The 20900-nt window shown below is 42.1% G+C and overlaps 1 protein-coding gene across 4 annotated transcripts in view; it reads right to left on the bottom strand.

The window, feature by feature from the left end:
- KPNA1 (karyopherin subunit alpha 1) overlaps positions 1-20900 on the bottom strand; it is a 112394-nt gene that overhangs the window by 19082 nt on the left and 72412 nt on the right. For 3 of the 4 annotated variants that reach the window (XR_012896999.2, XM_075904361.2, XM_075904376.2), the window contains exons 12-13: positions 6211-6338; positions 5011-5189 (exon numbers count right to left, since the gene is read on the bottom strand). Coding sequence is in view for 2 of the 4 variants with exons in the window: in XM_075904361.2 (XP_075760476.2) it covers positions 5011-5189; positions 6211-6338 (307 nt within the window). In the remaining 2 variants the exon portion in view is untranslated. Of the gene's footprint in view, positions 1-176; positions 943-2751; positions 2937-5010; positions 5190-6210; positions 6339-20900 lie in introns of those variants that run through there. The other variant, XR_012897000.2, reaches the window with a different exon arrangement.

The raw sequence follows: 20900 nt of genomic DNA, 5'->3' as shown, positions 1-20900 counted from the left end.
AATGCATGAGGGGGAATGAAATGGTATGTGAATTTGTCATCTGTGCAATATTTTTGTAAATATGTGTCTGTGCATCGTGAATTCTGTAAACACTTGCATGAAGTGTATGAAGGTATGTTATGTTTTTTAATCAAACTGACAATGTACTGCCATACACAGTTTATGAATTACTGTAATGACAATTTATACATTTTTATTATAAAACTTTGACACGGGGTCTAAGAATACATTCATTAATGTTTATGCTCCAGTTGTTACATTTAATAAAACTTGTCCTGGTCAGCTTGCATGCAAATCCAACATTTTATTTTACACAGGTATTCACATGTTGCAACAATCATTAATGTCAACCTGCTGTCATGGTGTGCAGCACAACAGTATAACCTAACTTTGACCCAAAAAACCCTATCAAAAGGTCCATGTTCTCCTTGGCCTTTCTGGCATGTTTTGGGTATGCAGGATGTTCCTGGACAGGAAAGGATGAGTGCATAGGATGCATCTGTCTCTTCCATGTGCCAGTGTTTGCTTTTGAACATGGTCCAGTCGCCCCTGAACTGTCCAAAGGATGGGTGCTTTGCAGGGCTCAATAGCGGTAAGGAGACTCATGTTGTGGGTCTGGAGCAGACTACACTGGTTGTACTGAAGCCTGATAGCCAACAGCTGCAGCAAGTACTTGAACAGCTCCTTCCGCTGAGCTCTATCTTCGTTCCACAACTGGCTAACGTGCTCCATGAGAATCTGTCTGCCATTCTCTCCTGGTATGGTGCAGCGCCTCTCTCATCCTACAAGCATCCTCCTCTTTTTGGTAGCTGAGCTGGATTTCCAGACCTGGATCTTTTGATTCTTTTTGTATTGGGCAGCTCTCTTATCAGCTCATCTTAGGCTCTTTTCCTCTGGAGTACATGGTCTGCAGACCCAGGCTCCTGGTTCCATGTGTTATTCCTGTGAAAGAGACAGAGAACATTTTCTGAACATGGTAAAAAAAATACATTTCACTGTTTATTAAAGGGATTATTACTTTCATTCATGGTCAAAAGATGCATGATTTTTAATCAATGGGCTGTATTCTATTTTATTCACACAAAACATCATCCATTCCAGACCATGCATTTCACTGAAACTGCAATGAAAACCAAAAGACATGTCATGAGAAACATTACTCAAAACTCAACTGCAAGAAGCATAAAACTCAATTTTAATAGATTCTGCATCCTCTTTTTCTTGGGTGGAGGTAGGAAGAGACATATGAGTGATCTAATTACAAGCAATGATTGCTCAACCCTGTCAGGCAGGGCAAGCTCTGGACAAAACTGACAACCATCTGTACTAAGAAGCTATTTCAGCATCTAGTGATGAATACTACATTTAACAAGAAACTGAATGTGAGTGGAGATGCAGTAGAACAGTGGTCACCAACCAGTAGTTTGGGATCTACTGGTGGATCTTGGAGCCTCTGACAGGTGATCCTGACTGGTTTGGCCAAGAGGCGATCAAGTGCCAGCACTTCAACTGCCCCTCTCCCTACTGCTACACATTTCTTGCCCTTTGCCTTGGAGCTGCCTCCCTCCACTTCTGGGAGCCTCCTGCTTGTTAGGCAGGGCAGGGCAGGGCAGGGAGAAGAGAAGCACTGATATCAAGGTGCCCCCTCTCCTACCCTGTATCCTATGTCCACAGAACAGAGAGGGGGCACAACAGGGCTTGGGATGAAGGGGGTTTGCTGGCTGCTTTTGAGAGTGGTGCAGGGGGGCCAGGGCAGGGGTGAGCCTGCCTTAGCCCCACTGCACCACCACCCAGGAACAGCCTGAGGTAAGCAGTGGCCAGCTGGAGCTCACATCCTGAAACCCTACCCCAGTCATGAACCCCCCCTGCACCCCAAGCCCCTGCTCTAGCTCTGAGCACCCCTGCATCCAAGCACCATCCCAGAGCCTGCACCTAGAACCCCCTCTGGCACTCCAACTGCCTGTCCCAGGCTCAGCTCAGAGCCCCTCTCGCACTCAAAATCCCTTAGCCCAACACCAGAACCTGCACCCCAACCCTCTGCCCCAACATGCTGAAAGAGAGGGAGGATGGAGGGAAGATGGAGTGAGCAGGGGCAAGGCCTCGGAAAAGGGGCACAAATGAGGCAGGACAAGGGTGTTTGGGTTGAGGTAGATCTTGGATTGCACTTAAATTAAAAAAGCAATCTTGTGCTTAAAAAGGTTGGAGACCACTGCAGTAGAGCTTCCCTGTTAGCACCTTTCATCCATGCAAACACACCTGACTCATTGCCACTCATTGGGAGTCACAAGACTGACTCATTTTGCTGCATTTTGGACTCTCATGTTAAAGCCAGCAATGGACCAAACACACACACTGCCTAAGATTTTGTTTGGACTCTCAGTAGCCAAGTTGTTTGGGAATTGACTCAAAGGCATTAGGGAACAGTTTGTGTACAGCTCATCTGTAAGATGCACTGTATTACATGTGAGGCTGTCAATTGTTGAGCACCATCCCAATACATATACCAGTCAGTGAGTAAAAATGTAATAACTGGTTAATAATTTTTCCTCATTTGACTGTGTCCATTTTGAATCCAATGTGGCAATGTGAATAAGGCAGGATGTGGGAGGAGGGCCCTGAGTAGAATGGTTTAGGTCTCTCCCTAAATGAAACACATAGAAATCTTGGGTTGCATTAATTTAATAGGCTCATAAGCTGGAAATCCTTTCCATCCATATGCAAATAAAAACAAACATGGCAGCAGAAACTTACCAGGCTTTGGTGCTTGTTCTGATGCCAGTTCTGCAGAAGACTGCTCCCACAGGGCTGTCCCTGAAGAAGTCCTCCGAGTACACAATGTGCTGTAGCTGCTGCACCATGGCCTCTTCAGTTATTGGCCTCACTGCCAGTGTGACTTCTTGCCCTTTATCTGGCAGCTGGCTCTCCTCCGCTGGTGCCTGTAACAGGAGTTATAAGGTCGCCATTGTCACTCAGCAGTGTCATGCACCACTGGGGCTCAGTGTAATTCCTAGTACATAGCCACAGTCCTTGTAAAGGAGACAGGAAGACAGGAGAGTTCCCAGAGGTGCAATTAGCATTCTTGACTTTCTGGTAGTTTGTCTCAGCCTCTTGATCCACCCTCTGCATTGATCTGCCATCCAGTTGATCTCCAAGGCTGCCAGTAGCTCATATATTGTTTTATACCCATGATTATTTCTTATGCTTTTACTGAAGTCAAATGTCTTGCTTGCCTCACGTCAGAGGTTAATTAGAATATGTCTGTGTTCCTCTGGCCGGCTAGTCATGCAGGACTTCATCTTGCTGCTGGCCACAGCAAATATACACGAGTTCTGACTGTGTGTTGTTTCCAGGTGAGCAGTTGAGATGGAAATGAAAGTTTAATCATCACACAGCTATTTTTAAACAAGGAGGTTGTTTCCAGTTCCTGGGAAGCAAGTTTGAAAGTGGCAGGCTGGGAAGCACAGCACCTGGGGATTCAGGGTTACTGTGGCAGACTTTCCAGACACAAGTCTGATGACCCAGACTTGAGCTATGTCCATACTGCAAAATATTTGGGCTCTGAATCATATCACAGAAGGATACAGGCTTTGACCAACCCCAGCTGCAAAGTCCGCTGGTCTGAGTAAGAGAGTTGGCTCAAGCCGAACTAACTTTTGCATAAGTGAAAGTGGGATTTGATGTCAAATCTAAATCTGAGACAAAGCTTAGCATGCTATGTAGACATACCGATAACAGACCGCACAGAATAAAAATACATTTGCATATACTAGCATGATAGACTATACCCATGTCCATACCCTATACAACACTGTATTAATATTTACATAAGATAGGTCTTGTAAGGTATCATTTGAAAATTGAAATTTGCTGACCAATATTGTCCTGATAAAATGTGTGGCAACAGTCTATGTGAAGTTTTTCCTGTACAATATTATCAACACATATGCCAAAGTAAGGCTGGCAAACAGGTCTGCCTCAAACAAAAGAACATGTGTTCTGCTTAATTTGTATTTAAGCAGTAAAGATTCATCAAGCAGGAAGGGAGTTCAAACACGTGGGAAAATTGGCAGGGAATATCTTTACACACAGTTTTCTGAATCTCAGCTGAAAATGGTTTTTCAAAAGGGGGGAATGACACTATAACAAGAAGGAATAAACACCCCAACAGCCCTCTCTTCCCTTTCTATCCATCAGTTCATCACATGAGAAGGGTCAAAGAAAGCAGCCATTAAACAGAAGACAAGGTCCTGCTCTATGAAGTTTGGCCTGTAAGACTGCCAAGAAAAACTTTGCTTTAAATTTAATAGCTAGGCACTACCTTTATTATGCTTGTGACTATTTCCAAATTTTGCCTCATTATTTATATTCCATTCAAATCTCTCTTGTAGTTAATAAAACTTATTTTACTGTTTTATATGATCCAGTGTGCTTAAACTGAAGTGTCAGATGAACTATTTGAAATAATAAATTGGCACATTATCTTAAAGTAGTAACAAATGTAACATACTTGTATTGCCTAGGTCATAGGAGAAGGCTGGGCAATGTAAGACAGATTTCTGGGAGAAAATCTAAGATTGGGAGCGAGTTGAGGTCACCCTACGCTATACCCAAATCTGGTAAGAGCTATCATGTGGCTTGCTGGATGCAGCTCACACACAAACAGAGCTGGAAGTGACTTACATGCTGGATACTGTGTACATCACTCCACATTGGAAGCTGCAGCAACAAAGCAATGTAAAGAGCACTCTGGGCAAGAAGGCCAGAGCTACTCATTAGTATAGATTGTACTACAGCTCCAGCTGCCGCCAAACTGTAAATGGGTAGAGTTAAACCAGGAGAGGGAGCACACTGATGGATGGACACTTGTCTAGGAACAGTTCTTTTTCACCTACTTATGATGGGTGACAATAAAAAAGTACTCAAGAGCACAGCTCCTGGGCTCCTGAATACCCAAAGACCTTCTGATCACTGCCGGCTAATACTTGTCCTCTACTGAGATTTTGCTCTTACCGTATGCTTCTTCAATAAGAGCACAGTAGGGGTTAATGCCAGTGCCACTGCGCTTGGCTTCCTGCTCTCCAAGCCTCAGGATGTTCTCCAGTCCATTCAATGCCACTTGTACAATCTTTGAGTCCATCACTGTAAGGAGGTCACACAGCGGTTTGATACATCCTAGGTCTACCAAATATCTGAAAAACACCACACACAAATATGGTCAAACATTTGGATTAAGAATGAGTAGTCCTGTGGCACCTTAGGGTACATCTACACAGCAATGTTATTTCAGAACAACATAGTCTGCGTCTACACTACAAGCAGTTATTTCAACAATGTCAAAATAATGTTGAGCTGGAGGACTTCTTACTCCGATTCCTGTAACCCTCATTTTACGAAGAGCAAGGGAAGTTGGAGGAAGAGTGCTCTTCCTTCAACGTCCTGGTGTGTAGACAGCACCAAATGCAGCTATTTTAACTTCAGCTATGCAACTAACATAGCTCAAGTTGTGTAGCTGATTTCAGCTTTTGCCTGCTGCTTAGACATGACCTTAGAAATTAACATATATATATATATATATATATATATATATATATATATATATATATATATATAAGGTTACCACTGGACTATTCATTTTTAAAATTATAGATTAACACAGCTACTCCTCTGAGACAAATTACACAGGTTACCTTATCCATACAAGTGCAGAGGATTGAACAAAAACAGCTAGGTAGGACACTAACTCGGGTATAGTCTATTCTATGTGTGCCTCCACCGACTCAGCTTTAAAAACAGACTGTATTTGAATGAGGTTTTAAGCCAGTAATGTACCAAGACTGTATACTGTACAATGTACTGGCTGACATGGAGGATTGGAAATGAGCCTTAAAACCATTCTCCCCCAGTTGGCCTCTGTGTAATGAGTTGGAAGGAGAAAGTGAAAACACCAGCCTCACATCTGGTTTGACGGTGGACACTCAGCCAAGGCCAAGGATTGAATGGATTATTCATAACTGAACTCAACTCTAAAAGTGGCCTCAAACCACTCCAGAGACGTGAGATGCAAGAAAAGAGACAGCATAGGGAAACTGGGCACTTCAGCTGCCTGCTCTCAAGAAAGTCGTGTTCCAGCCTCTAGGCTCAGTGTGTACCACCTTTCACATAAGCATTACATTCATTCAAACTCGTACAGCAGTTTTCATTGCTACTTACTTGATCTGTTCAGCAGACCCTCCAGATGTTGCATTTGTTATTGCCCAAGCAGCTTCTTTCCTTGTCCGAAATTCAGCTGTTTGCAAAATATTTATGAGGGCTGGGAAAATGTGGGCATCTATGACAGTCTGCAAAAGGAAATGTTCAGAGTATCAACTACAAATAGAAATACAGTTTCTTGCCATGATTTGTTTACTTCCAAACCTCAGTACAATGTAGTAAAGTAAGATGCCTCCTTAGGGTGTCCATCAGCAATCTTTAGCTTTATAGTCATAACCCGCTTTATTGTTCCAATAGATGTTCATTCTATCAGCTTTTCAAAACCAATGCAACTGAAAATAACTATATTAGCTTCTCTCAATGAATCAGGCCTTATTAGCGATGGGATTTTGTATTTTACATTATTTTTCAAGGTGGCAAGCCATTCAATTTTAACATCACTATACCAAAAACATACAGCAGAAAGATTAATCAATCTCTGAGTCACACAAAACTCAGCCTTAGCTGTGACTTTTCTGTCTGGAACCCTTCATATCAGAAAGGCTTTCCAGTGGAAATATTTCCCATCCCTACTGCAGCTGGAGGCAGACCAGATTTTTAGCTCTGACCATGGGCTTAGGAGTGTCCCTCAGGAAGAACTCTCTGGAAGGATCTCTTTCAAAGAAGAAAATAGTAACCACATACAAGTTATAAAATCCTGTTCAACTGAAGCCATTTGTTGTATGGCCTTGACAATATATTTAAGTATTTCCCTCTAGAAATACATATTTCCCTTTCAAAACTATTTAACAAGTGAGCAATAATCAGATAAACAGAAGACATAATGCAGTCCTGCAAGGGAGGCTGAGAAAAGATTCCAGAAAGAAAATTCACAAAGAAAGACTAATATTTTTCATTCTCCGTCCCTGTCACATCAGACAATCTTCATAGTAGATGTCAGAAACCAGTAACATCATACTTTTGGGATAAGCAGGAGAGATTTAACGTAACCATGCAGAAAAAGAAAAGGAACTTAAAGGCACCACATTCCACAACACCCTACTACCAATCCCTGCATCTGTAAAGGAGATTTTGAGCATTTTGGGGAAATGGGGATCTCCTTGTAAGATCTCTATGCCCATGGTCTTCTCATGGAAAGAGTGACAACATTATTGAAAATGTTTTGAATTAATATTGATGCAAAAATGGTTAGGAATAATAACATTTCATACATTATAAATTTGCCTTCACTGAATTTTATGATACTTTCAATTCACTTCAATCTTGTCGGAGACCACAGTATTGTATTCTCTGTGGCTATGCTTACTTTTAGTGCAGTAGCTCAATCAGGACTAGTGTGAGTATGTCTACTTGTGCTGAGAATTACAACAAATTTGAAGGGTAGACAAATCCAGACTAGGGATGTTAAATAGTGGTTAATTGAAAAGTCGAGTAACCTCATGAATTCTTATTGGTTAGTCGACTATTCTATAGTCCCCAGGGGCGGGGCTGGCAGCAGCATGAGGTGTCAAGCAGGAGCTAGTCCGCAAGGGGAGCCAGTTTAAAAACCAGCTCCCCTTGCAGACCAGTTGCTTGTCGCCCTTTGCTGCTGCCTCTGATAAAGAGGCCGCAATGCAGGGTGGCAGCAGTCCCTGTCTAGTGGAGGTCTGGGCTCCTGGATCTGGTGCCAACTGGAACTGAGCCAGGTTGCCTGCCCACCCGACTCCTAATACATTTTAAATGCAGAGCCACAGCGGGGGTAGGTCCCCAACCCAGTGAGAGCCAGAACTGTGACCTCCAAATGCAGTTCTACAACTTCAGTGTTGCTTCTAACATATATTATATTTTAAAAACCCATATATATAAATAATGGTAATTTGTACCTGGCACAGAATATTTGATAGAAGTCTTTAATTGCAAACTTTAAAGTTAATTACTACAAATAGTATGGTGTACATAAGAACAAGTGGGTAAAAAAAGATCTAAAAAGCAGGACACATATTCTCTACTTAAAGACTTTCAGGTTACCAGGTACACAATCTCTACTTCAAGAAAATACTCTAAAATATTTATGCTTTAGAGATCTGAATGTGAAAATTAGGCAAAGATTTTTTGTATTTTATTTTAAGGTATCCCAGAAGGGACTGGTGTGTTGGATACATTACTAAAGCCATAAAACAAATTCTAAGGGCCTCTATTGCCTCAAACTCTCCATCCCCTTCCTTCCTCTCTACAAAGAAAAAAAACTTAGTTTTGTTATAACAGCTCACTAACAAATACCCCTAGGAATCCTTATTAAAATTAACTTTTTATAAATAGTCAATAATTAAAAGAATAAAGACTTTAAGGAGAACAATTCTAGTTGGGAAATGTTTAACAGAAGTTATTACTTAACTCATGATTCCATTTAAAGGTGAAAACATCTCTTTATTCTCCAAATGTTTAACACAGAGTAAGCTTTTAAGTTATTTGCAAATATCCTGTATTTAGATGCAAGCATTTTATATGATAGTTCCCTAATATCACTGCTAAGTGAACAGTGAAATGTAAAAATATAGAATCAAATGACCTTGTTGTAACTACTTACTTATATAAAATACCATTTGAATATGACTCATATTAAATAGGAAATAAGTTATGGAGAATCCTTAAGTTAATTTCTTTCCAAAACTCAGAAACCACTACTCCCTCTTCAAGGAACATTTCTTCTTCAAGACTACTAACCATGTAAGTTTAAAGACTGTGGCTTTTCTATACTTAACTGCACTGTTACAGTTGAGCCACAATAGTGCTTCAAGGACCACGCTACCTAGAGTGACAAAAAAAACCCTTCCATCTGCGAAGGTTCTCCATCTCATTCTCCCACCAATCTAGTGCTGTTTATACAAGAGGTTAGGCTGGTTTTCCAAGTAGCTAACTCCCAGATTAAGGGACTGCCCTGAAACTCACCTCTTAAAAAAAGGTCTCTTCAGAACTTTGTGAAAACCACACACTAACAGGATGTAATTCTGTATAATGCCTATTTGGTACTGGGGGGAAAAAAATCTTTATTTAATGTTGTCAAAACAAAGGGAACTTATTACTTCAGAGATCTTGTCCAATTTGGAGATAGTGATGTAAAAGCTGCAATTTCTGCAGCATAGAAGTTGGTAGAATTGCATAGTGTTGCCAACTACATATCATTGATATTGTTGAAATCAGCACAATAAGCATGTTTCTATAGAGCATTCTATATGCTTTTAGAAAAAAAGGGAAAATGTGCACAAAGTCAAACCCATCACATATAAACACATCTGCCACAGTGCAAATCATCTGCCATCACTGAGAAATAGAGGTTCAAGACAGAAGCTTAGCTTTTCTTGGGCTGGGATAGGAAAAAAGAGTTCATATCTCAGTTTTTCTAATTGCTATTTATCTGTCATTTACAAACCTGCCACCCAGTGACCTGACATAGGATGGACCTCCCAGGTCCAGCACCCTTGGGGCCTGACTGGTCCCGAAAGAGGGAATTTGACAGAACTGGAGAGGTCAGCCCCTTTGCTGACAGGGGCCCCTCTGCTCAGGGCTCTCCCAGGATCCATCAGCAAATCGCCAGGCTCCCTAGCCCTGCTGGTGCCCCACTGCCCCAAGGCTGCCAGACTCTGCAGCACCAGGGCCACTGAGGCTCTGCTGCCCATTGGCCACCAGCACTCAGTTGCTCCAGGGCCACTAGAGCTCCATGGCCAGCTGCAGGGCCACCTGGGCTCTTCTTCCCTGGGCCACGGGAGCTTTGCGGCAAGCCCCAGGACCACCAGCATTCCACAGACCCAAGGCTGCCCAGGGGTGGGGCTCTCTGGTCCAGCAACATCCATGGTCCTGCCACACCATGGATGCTGCTGGACCAGAAAGGTTCAACCTGCAATTTTCATTAGAATGGGAGATAGATTCCAACAGAGTATCCCAGCCTTACAATACAGTTGGCAAAATGTGGGCGGTGTTTATTGGTTCACAGCTTCTACACAAACCATGCAGGACACAAAGATGCCCATATAACTTGGTCTCTGCTTCAGACTGCATCCTCACTGATACCTTGGCCTATTTCTTGCTGCTGATTTTCTTGGTAACCTGACCCTGCCTTATCTTCCTAACACAGAATGACTTGGGTTTGCCCTTTGGCCTGTCTCGGGCTCTGATCTCTTGGTAACCTGGCTCTTTTCCTCACAGGCCCCAGACACCTTTTCCATCAGTACTAGTAAAAGGCCATGAGAAATGCATGATTCACCAAATCCTGGACTCTAAACATAAATATGATAGGCTCTTGTACCTTGTTGACATGGAGGTACATGGTCCCGAGGAGCAAAACTTCAGAAATGACCTTATACTCATACAAATAGCCCATAGGAAGCACTCCAAAAAAACAGGCCCAGAGAGTGCCTCTTGAGGAAGGGATAATGTTAAGGACTGAAAGTCTTGAACCCTGGTCGATAGGACTCTTTGGAACTAGTAAGTTCCAAACTGCCACCCAGTAACCTGCTAACTGTTGTTCCCATTCCTGGAATCCAACAGGCGGAATACTGGAGGTCCTGATTGGTTCATAGCTACTATATAAACCCAATACAGAAACACAGTTGTTCACACAGCTGGGTTCTCCCTGCTTCAGACTGCATCCCTTATATTATTTGCTCCTAATGTCTGCTGCTGATCTTCTGGTAACCTGATCTTGCCTGCCTCTCTGACCTCCTGATATAGGACTCAGTCTGATCCAGCTCCGACGGCTAGGTCGGACCGCCCACATCCCTGTCATGACCCCTTATTATTTATTAAGCCTATAAATCCCATTTTAAGAGGTAAATTACTAGAGAACATATGCAAGATCACTACAAGTGGCCAGGAATAGAACCAGACTTGTAATCAGAACAAACAGCATCATTGCACTATACTTCTTTCAGACTGAATGAACCAGTTTTTAGTTATCACATGTCAAGCCACATGAAATCATACTCCTGTTCAGGAGCAAGGGATAGTATCCAGGATTCCTGATCATCAGTATCCCACCACTATTAGAAAAAAAGTTGTGTAACCCACTGAGAAGGTACATATCAAATGCTCCAATGACGGTCTACAAAGGGCAAGCTAGTTCAAGTAGTAAGTCTGTGCAATACAAGTTAGTTCAAGTAGTAAGTCTGTGCTAGGGAACTGAAATAAGTTACTCACCTTGTATAGTAACAATCGTTCGAGATGTGTGTTCCTGTAGATGCTCCACTTCAGGTGCGAGGACACACTGGCGATTTACTTCAGGTGCTGGTGTGTCCTCCCACCTGAAGTGGAGCACCGACAGGGACAGCGCTTGAAGTAGCAGTAAATGGATTCAGACCCTGAAACTCACTTTTATGGGGTTTTATGGTTCCATGTGATTCACACAGTGAGAAGGCCTCACACAGGTTTTGTACGCGGCTTTGCTGCTCACATGTGATTTCATATTAAGCATGACTGAGGGTTGGCAAGTGTTTGTGCATTGTACTGGGTGATGTGTGTTGTGTCTGGTGGTGGCAGTAGGGTTGTGTTGGGAAATTTATACTGAATTGCATGGGTGAATTGCATAAAGGATATGCCGCTCTGGGAGGCTAAATGTATTTGGAATTATTGTGTCTGCTTGTTGCATGGGTGGTTGTGCTGATTTGTTTCCATCGGGGCGGGGAGGAGTAAGGTTCTCTGATTCTTGTTTTGTTTTGTGTGGGCAACCATTGTAGGTGTGTCAGTTGGGTTATCTATCATCAGTGAAAACTTTTGGCATAGCACAGATTTATGCCTTACTGTAACTGCACACTTCGTAAGTGTAATCTGTCAAGTCAAAATGGTGGAAAACTTAAAATTAGAATGGTAATAAAGCACAAAACCCATTGACAATTCAACCTAGTGAGATCCTTAACAGAAAGAGCCCTCAAACATTTTTGTCCTTGTTTCCATGCTGAACACTGACTCGATAAGCATAACTGTGTTCAGTAAGACTCAGACTTACATTCCTGGAATCTTCCTGTACAGTATTATCTGTAAATTATGGTGAAAGAAACCCCTAAATACCCACTTTTTCAGTCATTCGTTACACATTTTGCTTGTGTAACCCACTGGTCAATGTATATGGTGTGTTGCTCATCCCCATGCCCAATTCAGAAAATGAGACTCCTGGATTGATAGTCTTGTTCTTTAGCACAACTGAAAACATCATCCTTTCACATTCTGGTAGTCCTTGGTCCAAGGCCCAAGACTGAACAAGGTGACACTTGACTCACTTACACATATCACATCACACACTGAAGGCTAACAGGCAAGCTTTCCTGGTGACAGGGATGGAGCACCTAGAAGAAGGGGGAACAGAGTAGGTAGACCTGCTGGCCGAATGCAGGTACTCTGCTGCTGCAGCCTCACCTAGCTATGTCCAGTTTGCATAAGTCCAGAGAGAAGCTATAGTGTGTTTCGGGTGTGTTTGATGACAGAGTGACAAATTATGTCATCACTGCTAAATATGGATGGTTGCTCTTGGTATACTTACTTTCAGTAATTTTTAAATGGGAAGAAAGGTTTATAGAAACAAGATTTATTCGCGACATGTTACAGCCTCTCATACCCTTCAGAAGGGTCGACAGTCAGGATTGGCTTCAGCAGCGCAGTTTCTCCTTCTGATTCCCAGGCAGGTCCTGCTCCCCTCCTCCCTGACTCTGGGGAGCTATCCACTGAGGTATACCTAAAGCTGCATAAAAATTAAGAAATTAACAAACAAAAACTATGTTTAATGACAGATAATGTTGCATCTGGACACACCGCATACGCTGAAAACTTAAAAGCATAGATATAAAAAGGGGAAAGATCCTTGCATTCTTTTCCATCTTCATACTGTCAAGAACACATCTGAACACTCCAAAAGGCATTTACTTCCCATCTCAACATAAGACTTAACTGTGACCTCATATGCTGTTATATCATTTATACAGATAGGTACACATGATTGTCAAGATTGGAAGTTTAACTCTGCTGAAGTCACTGTTAAGTTTTTTGACAAGAGTGTTAGTTGCATCAGTTTAGGATAGGTATTGGTTTTTAGTATTTTTTTCAAGTTGGGAAGTGAATCCTTTGGAGTGTTATTGACAGTATTGAAGGCAACATCAAAGTGGACATGAATGCATAAGTCCTTTCCTCTTCATATTTTCATGCTTTAAAGAGTTTTGGTTAATGGGCTGTGTCCTGATGTCATCTTAACTGTCAGTAAATTTTGGTTTTGTTTGTTAATTAATATGGTTGAGACAAAGCTGCTGGCTGATGGGTTTACTGATAGATTTAATTCTCTAACCCGGTGTGCAACAGCAAAAATATTGCTAAAATATCCTGTTTTGCACTGACAGGGTTTTACTCTGAGTGCGCTAGCAAAAGTTTAATTAAGGGGTGCCTAAATGTTTCTAAGGCCTTGTCCATACTTGAGCTATTAGCCATTAGTTAAATCACATATAAATGTGTGCCAGTGCAACTTAACCTGGCACACTGGAAACAAAGAATTCCAGCATGACAAACATGCATTGAGATACTCAACTTTATGAAAAATAAGAATGTTTAGCCTAAAAACTTCTATGTCTGGTTTCTGTCCAAGGATAAATTTTAGCAAAGTTTCCCCAACACTCAATTCCCATTCAGAGCAAAGAAAATGAACAGGAACACAGTTACAATCTTTTCTTTAAAAATCATGCCAGCAGTGTTTATCTGAAACCCCCCATCTGTCTCAGCAAATATTCTTGATGAAAAAGAGTTATAAGAGTTTTGTTAAATGGTGTAGATGGCTCAGGGTATAAACAGAGGTTGGAATAGCTGTAGGATGGACCCACTTCGTAGGCTGAGCAACTGTGTGAAAGGAAGCATTTGAATAGGAAAACTTGGAGGGCAATAAAGGAGGAGGTCTAGATAGGATTTTGTGTTTCACTGTGTTCTTTTCGTGAATAAAACCAAATCCCAGGAAAGGAATAGTTTTAACTCACCACAAGTTATAAGAGCTATTTAAATTAGGGATGTAAAATTCTGAATATCTGGCTAATCGAATAGTCGATGCAATTTGCATCTATTCAATTAGTTGATAAGGGTACTTTTGCCTTTGAAGTGTAGCAACAGCCCAGGGCTGTTGTTACACTTCAAAGGTGAAAGTGCTGTGGGGAGCACAGGGCCAGCAGGGGCCCCGGCCTGCATGCAGCGTTTCAAAGCAGCAGCGCTGCATGGAGCTCACAGTCTGGCCCCAGGCTCCATGCAGTGCTGCTACTTCAAAGCACACACACTTTTCCCCTCCCTTGCTGCCTCCTTCTAATAGTGGGGGTGGGGAGAAGTGACTAGTCAACTAGCCTGTCAACTAGTCATTCAAATCCCTAATTTAAATTAAGCTGGAAAAGGGACAATTCTGTCTTATCTTTGAATTTTTATTTTAGGACTCTGTCAGACACAGCCTTCACAATAGGATATTTCCTGGCTCCATGGCAACCCAGAGACAGCCCAGATCTTTGCCTGGAGCCTGGTCTATGGCTGCCCCTCAGTAAGACCTCTCCAGAACGACAGCCTCCAAAGCTAAAAAATATTTACTACAATAAAAATGATACTCAACTGAAACCATTTGCAGCAAAGCCTTGAGATGAAAATTAGGGATTTAGTAAGGGAAAAAAAACCCCACAACCACCACACTTGTCCTTTTCAAACTAACAAGTGAGCAATAGCCAAAAAAAACCCAAAACCAATCAACCAACCAAAAAACCCTTCTCACTCTGGACTTAATGCTGTTTCCCGAGGAAGGCTTAGACTGACAGAAGGTCTTAGAATGAGTCAAGAAAAACAGAATTTTTGCTCTCTCGGTCCCCTCCATATAAGACAGTCTTCACAGTGGGATATAAAAAGCAGCAAGTCTTTGTGGAAGGATTAAATGTACACCTATAGAACTGAAAAGCAATTTAAGGGTTATTGGGGTCTCTGTGCCCTAACATCCTTCTACCAAATAATGGGTGACGATGTAGAAGAGTGAGTTTGAATATGGAAGACCTGGAAGTAGCCCTCCTAATAAAATGTGTGCAAGCACTCCACACCACTCCTTCCCCCCAAACCTGCTGCTTTTTGCATAACACATAATACAGTAAAACCTGTGTTATCCAGCACGCTCAGGGATTAGGGCATTCCAGTTATCTAAAAATTCTGGTTATCTGAGGGTCCCATCAACCTCAGAAAAACCAATGGACAATAATAGTAAAACTCAAATTTTTAACATTGGTAGTTTTGTAGTGTGGGGCCATTTGTCTCCTTTTGAGTTAAAGATGATTAGTACTTCTTAAATAAAAAAGTGTTAAGCCAATCATGGTAAACCAAGCCAGGCTTGTGTGCCTGTAGATGTGACAGTATTGTGGCTGGGGGCAATGCCAGTTAAAGTTTTCTGGTTAACAGAGTGTTGGATAACAAAGGTTCCACGGTAATGTGAATGAGACTCTGAATACCTCTGCTATATACACCTTTATTCCTCTGCAGACTCTGTTCACATCTATGCATTTCTACTTCCTTCGGATGTTTGACTTCAAGCAGACGGGCAGCATCACACTTCCTATTATAGGAGGAAGACTATGGCAAAGGAGGCCTAGCTAGTTCAGAGAACTATCATGTTCAATAGAATACGTAGCTGAAGATTCAATGAGAGCATGTGGGACAAAGATGTCAACTAGGCACGATGCCTTCACTGAGAAGAGGAGATTTGCCAACTGTGAAGCTGAAAGGTGGATATTAGAAGATGTAGATCAAAATCATGTAAAAAATCTGCACATTGCCCAAGGACCAATGTGTGTGACAAAACTCATGATTCTGTTATGTGACAGTTATGAGTCTCATGGGTTTCTTACAATGCAGTATGCCTGCAGTCACTGACTTGTCTTTCCAAAACGTACTGAGCATCATGCTCAAACCATCCTGTAAAAATAACAGAATGTCCTTTTTCCTGATGTGCATTCCCTATAACATCGAAACTCAAGTGATACACGGACATTATTTGTGAATGTCCTCAAAGATGCTAGGAAAGTGTTTATCATCTTAAAGTAAGTGACCGTGGTTCCTTACTCTTAGCTTCCCTGATCGCGGATTGTACAACAGTGGATATTGGCTTAGGATATGCCCCTGTGGTTTTTGGTTATGTGTTGAGAGTTTGAGAAGGAGGTTCCAAGTTACACTTAGTTCAGATTGAGCACATCAATAGGTTTTCAGTCTGGTCTGGGAGTCACCTAAAGGATAGATGATCTACCATGCATTCCCTTATGTCTTGCTGAGCCAGGTGAACTTGTCCTTTCTTCTTGATGTAAAACCCTATCTAATCAATGATGAGCTTTCCGCCAAGACATGAACAAGGCAGTGCAGAAGGTTTTTGACTTTAACAGCAACATACACACCAGCATTCTGAAGAATCATCTGGAAATGGAGACATGAACTTGATGGTCCACATTATGAGACAAATTATACTCAAACTTGAGTACAGTAATTCCTCATTTAACACGGTAGATACGTTTCAGAAAATGATCGTGCTAAGTGAAAACGTGTTATGCGGAGTCAATTTTCCCACTGAAAATAATGGAAAAGGTGGGGGTTGCGTTTCAAGCGCACATGCGCTCGCAGCTCCAGCCTGCACTTGTTAGCAGCTGGGATCAGGACATAAGGTTGGGGGAGAAAGGGGACTGGGTTATAGCAGGGAGGGGAGGTGTTTGGCTCTGGAGGAGGGAAGGGAAGGTCAGGGGAGGGGCTTGCAGTCAGCGCCTGGGTTTCCCCAGCTGGCCAGTCACCAACAGCTGCGCGGGGCTTCCTCTGCCTCCTTACGAAGAAGCAGAGGTTTGCCGCTCGCCACGCAGTTCCCCAGTGACCCCCTCTGGCCAGATGCCTTGCGTCTGGCCAGAGGGGGTCACTGGGGAACAGCACTGCGAGCGGCAAACCTCTGCCGCTTTTCAGGGAGGCAGGGGAAGCCTCGCGCAGCTGCCGACCACCAGCCAGCCCTAGGGGAAATCGTGTTATTGCAGGGACGGGGTATTGTTGTTTGAAAAATGTTCCCTAAAAAAAAAAAAATTGTGCTATCGTGAAAACGTGTTAAGCGGGCACGTGTTAAGTGAAGAATTACTGTACATGTCTAATCTGCACTGTAATTGGCCCTTCCACTTACTCAAAGCCATATATATCTCTGAAGATTTTTAAATAATGCCTGCTGGACCCAGCATAACATGAGAAGGTTGCCCAAACAAGGGAAGATATGTATCCATTTCATTTGAAGGGAGGAACAAAAGGGCAATATGTGAATATTCATGTAGAAGTGGAGTACCTCCTTTTTGAGCTTGGATCAAAAATGCTTCTTGTAACATGTAACAAAAGCTTAAGTATCTATGATGACTCCCTGATCAGATGCTTAGTTGCTCTCCAGGTGGCGTATTTTCATATTCTTATTGCTGTAATAATGGATTTAAATATCTCCATCTACAATATTGATTTCTTTAAGAACATGTTGAAATCTGAGATCTAAAGTTGACTGCATTGCCAGTTTCTCTCTGTCCCACAGAAAATCTTGTGCATTGTCCAAAATACCTGTCTCTGCACGTAACTGGTTGTTTCAATGTGTAGGAGATGGATTACTGCACCCTTCATCCTGTGGTAATATGAACAGTTTTGTTAATGTGCTGGTTTATTTTAAACTTACTTTGGGAAAAAGGTAAACTTGTCCCTGGAACAGTAAGCCAGCTTTACTGAATATATTTCCTGATTATCCTAAGTAGCTGGGGTGGTTTCTACCAGATGAGGGCCTACCCCACAGTGCCCTTCATGAGGCACAGGGACAGGAAACATGCACATCCTGGGAAACCTGAAACAAAAAAAGCTTTTGGGGTTGGACGGTTTTCCAGAGAATCAGACACTTGCTCTTACTACCAGGAAAGGCAGCAATGGCATCCTTCTATCATGTAATCTCTGTGTTATACCTTGGAGGAGCAGTGGCTTCAAATACCTGCTGAAATAGAGAGAACTTTCTGGGTGTCTGGCTGATGAGTCTTGCCCACATGCTCAGGGTTTAGCTGATCGCCATATTTGGGGTCGGGAAGGAATTTTCCTCCAGGGTAGATTGGCAGAGGCCCTGGAGGTTTTTCGCCTTCCTCTGCAGCATGGGATACAGATCACAGCTGGAGGATTCTCTGCATCTTGGGGTTTTCAAAGTATTTGAAGGCTTCAATATCTGAGATATAGGTGAGAGGATTATTCTAGGAGGGGTGGGTGAGATTTTGTGGCCTGCACTGTGCAGGGGGTCAGACTACATGATCATAATGGTCCCTTCTGACCTTAAAGTCTATGAGTCTATGAAATAAGTCAGTCTGAAGATTCTCTCATTGGAAGGACACACAGATTTTATTCCCTTGTCTCAAGCCTCAGTGTCTGCATTGTCTCTCTTGTCTTCTCAAAGAGCTCACCAAGAAAACACTGATTTTAGTTTGCTATTCTAGTTTCTTCAGGTGGAACCAAGGGTCCCTAAGAGGTATCTTTCGTAATTTTGAATGTATAGCAAACTGGAGTAAGGTAAAATGTTGCTAGGAAAATCCATCCTAAAACTGATTTTATGTAAGGTGGGTGTGTGGGTTTTGGTTTTGGTTTTTTTTGTTGATGCACAATGGGCTCCCTGTTGAATACAGACCTGCTCAATAGGAAAAATGTAACCAAAAATCTCAGGACTCAAACTATAGCATAATCTTATTCTCCTCTACAGGTTGGCAGGAATGTTCCTTCAACTGATCTGACTATGGAGGCAATAGCAGGTTTCTGGCCTGGTTTCAGTGGAGGGAGCTTCCACACAGCCTGCTCAACTGTCTCAGCATGACCTCATCCGCATGCCACCTATGATCTGGTGTCACCACTTCCTGCTGTCAGTCCCCCCCCCCCCCCCCCATGGCAAAGTATTGTCTTTCAAATCATCCTCAAAAAGAAAGATTGTTCCCAGGGCAACTGCACCTGTATTTCCCCTTACTGATTCAAGCAAGGACACCCATTCTCAGGATCCCCTGGCTGCCACCTGTCATAGGTGGAGATTCACATTTCTCCCTTCTGGCCAGAGTATTCCCAGGCTTAATAGTTTCCTGCTTTTTCTTTATAAAAAAAAGAACAAAGAGTCCAGTGGCACCTTAAAGACTAACAATTTTATCATGGCATAAGCTTTTGAGAGTTGCAACTCACTTCATCAGATGCATGAAGTGAAAGAAAAATAAATAGTAGGATACAGAGATAGGCATGTTACATCAGAGCTAATTCAATCAAACTGGTTTGTGTCTATTTATTCTGTTGCATAGAGACAGTCTGGTCTGTCCAACGTCCATGGCAGAGGGGCACTGTTGGTATATATCACATTAGTAGAGGTGCAAGTGAATGAGCCTTTCTACACAACAAAATAAATGGACACAAATCAGACATCAAGAACAGTAACATACAAAAACCAGTGGGAGAATGTTTTAACCTCCCTGGACACACAGTTACAGATATGAAAGTTGCCATTCTCAAGCAAAAAAACCTTCAAAAATAGGCTGAAATTGCTGAGCTGGAATTTATATGCAAATTTGACACCATCAGAAATGGGTCTGAAAAAAGCATGGGAACTGCTATCATTACAATAAGCAATTTTTCACACTGATTGAATTAGCTCTAACGTAACACTCCCACCTCTGTATCCATATTGTTTTTTTTCCTTTCACTTCATGCATCTGACGAAGTGAATTGCAACTCACAAAAGTTTATGCCATGATAAAATTGTTAGTCTTTAAGGTGCCACTGGACTCCTTGTTGTTTTTGCCAAAACAGATTAACGTGGTTGCTTCTGAAACCTGCCTTCTCTTGGTTATTCCCCAGCAAAAGATAGTCTGCCTAAACAGTCCTGCTTGCTTCTCCCCTCAGAGATGATATACAGTTATAAATTACCACCCAGCACTTCCTATGCAAGCCTATTTCATTAAAGTAAAAACCATTAAATAGAGGAAAAACATTAAAATAATAAAAACCTACATGCATACTAATAAAAAAATCACTAATTGCTACCAAAATAGGCTATGCCAGGTGAGTTTTTCAAACCCATGAAAGGAGATAGCTTTTGTGGTCAACAAGTCCAGAACAGACTCAGCTTAAAACTAGCACACCCTTGAAATATTTAGTCCACCCTTTATCCAGTTCAGAAATCTCTAATCTGGAGTTTCCAGGAACAGGTTGTATACAATGGGTTTTTCTCCTTAGGGTATAGCTTCAAAAGGCCTCTCAAGTCCCCACTTCACAAATATTGATCCAAACGGTCTTCTGAAACATGTGCCTAAAAGGTTGCATACAAACCCATAACACAAACAATTGTATTTAATACAATGGATCCCAGTGGTATTAAACCTAATTCAATAGGTGTAATTTAATTCAAAAAAGTTTATGCAGGATATTGCAGGAAATTGCCACCTGTCGCAGGCAACTTTAAGACAAAAACCTCAAAACCAATTATGAGACTTAAGGTGTTTAGTTTAAAGTATTTTTAAAATCCTGTGAAAACACTGCCACAAAGCAAGACCAGCAGTCGGTCACATGTGCAGATTGGAGGCAGACAATTCTAGAGAGTTATTCCTGAGGTATATTCCTAACCCCATGCTCAAAATCACCAGCATAGACATAATTATGCAGACAAGAGAGAGCATGTA

The sequence above is a fragment of the Pelodiscus sinensis genome, chromosome 1, assembly GCF_052426305.1.
Source record: "Pelodiscus sinensis isolate ZL-2025 chromosome 1, ASM5242630v1, whole genome shotgun sequence".
Classification (NCBI taxonomy): domain Eukaryota; kingdom Metazoa; phylum Chordata; order Testudines; family Trionychidae; genus Pelodiscus; species Pelodiscus sinensis.
Note: the sequence above shows the minus strand (reverse complement) of the source record. Positions and strands in the feature narration are given on the sequence as shown.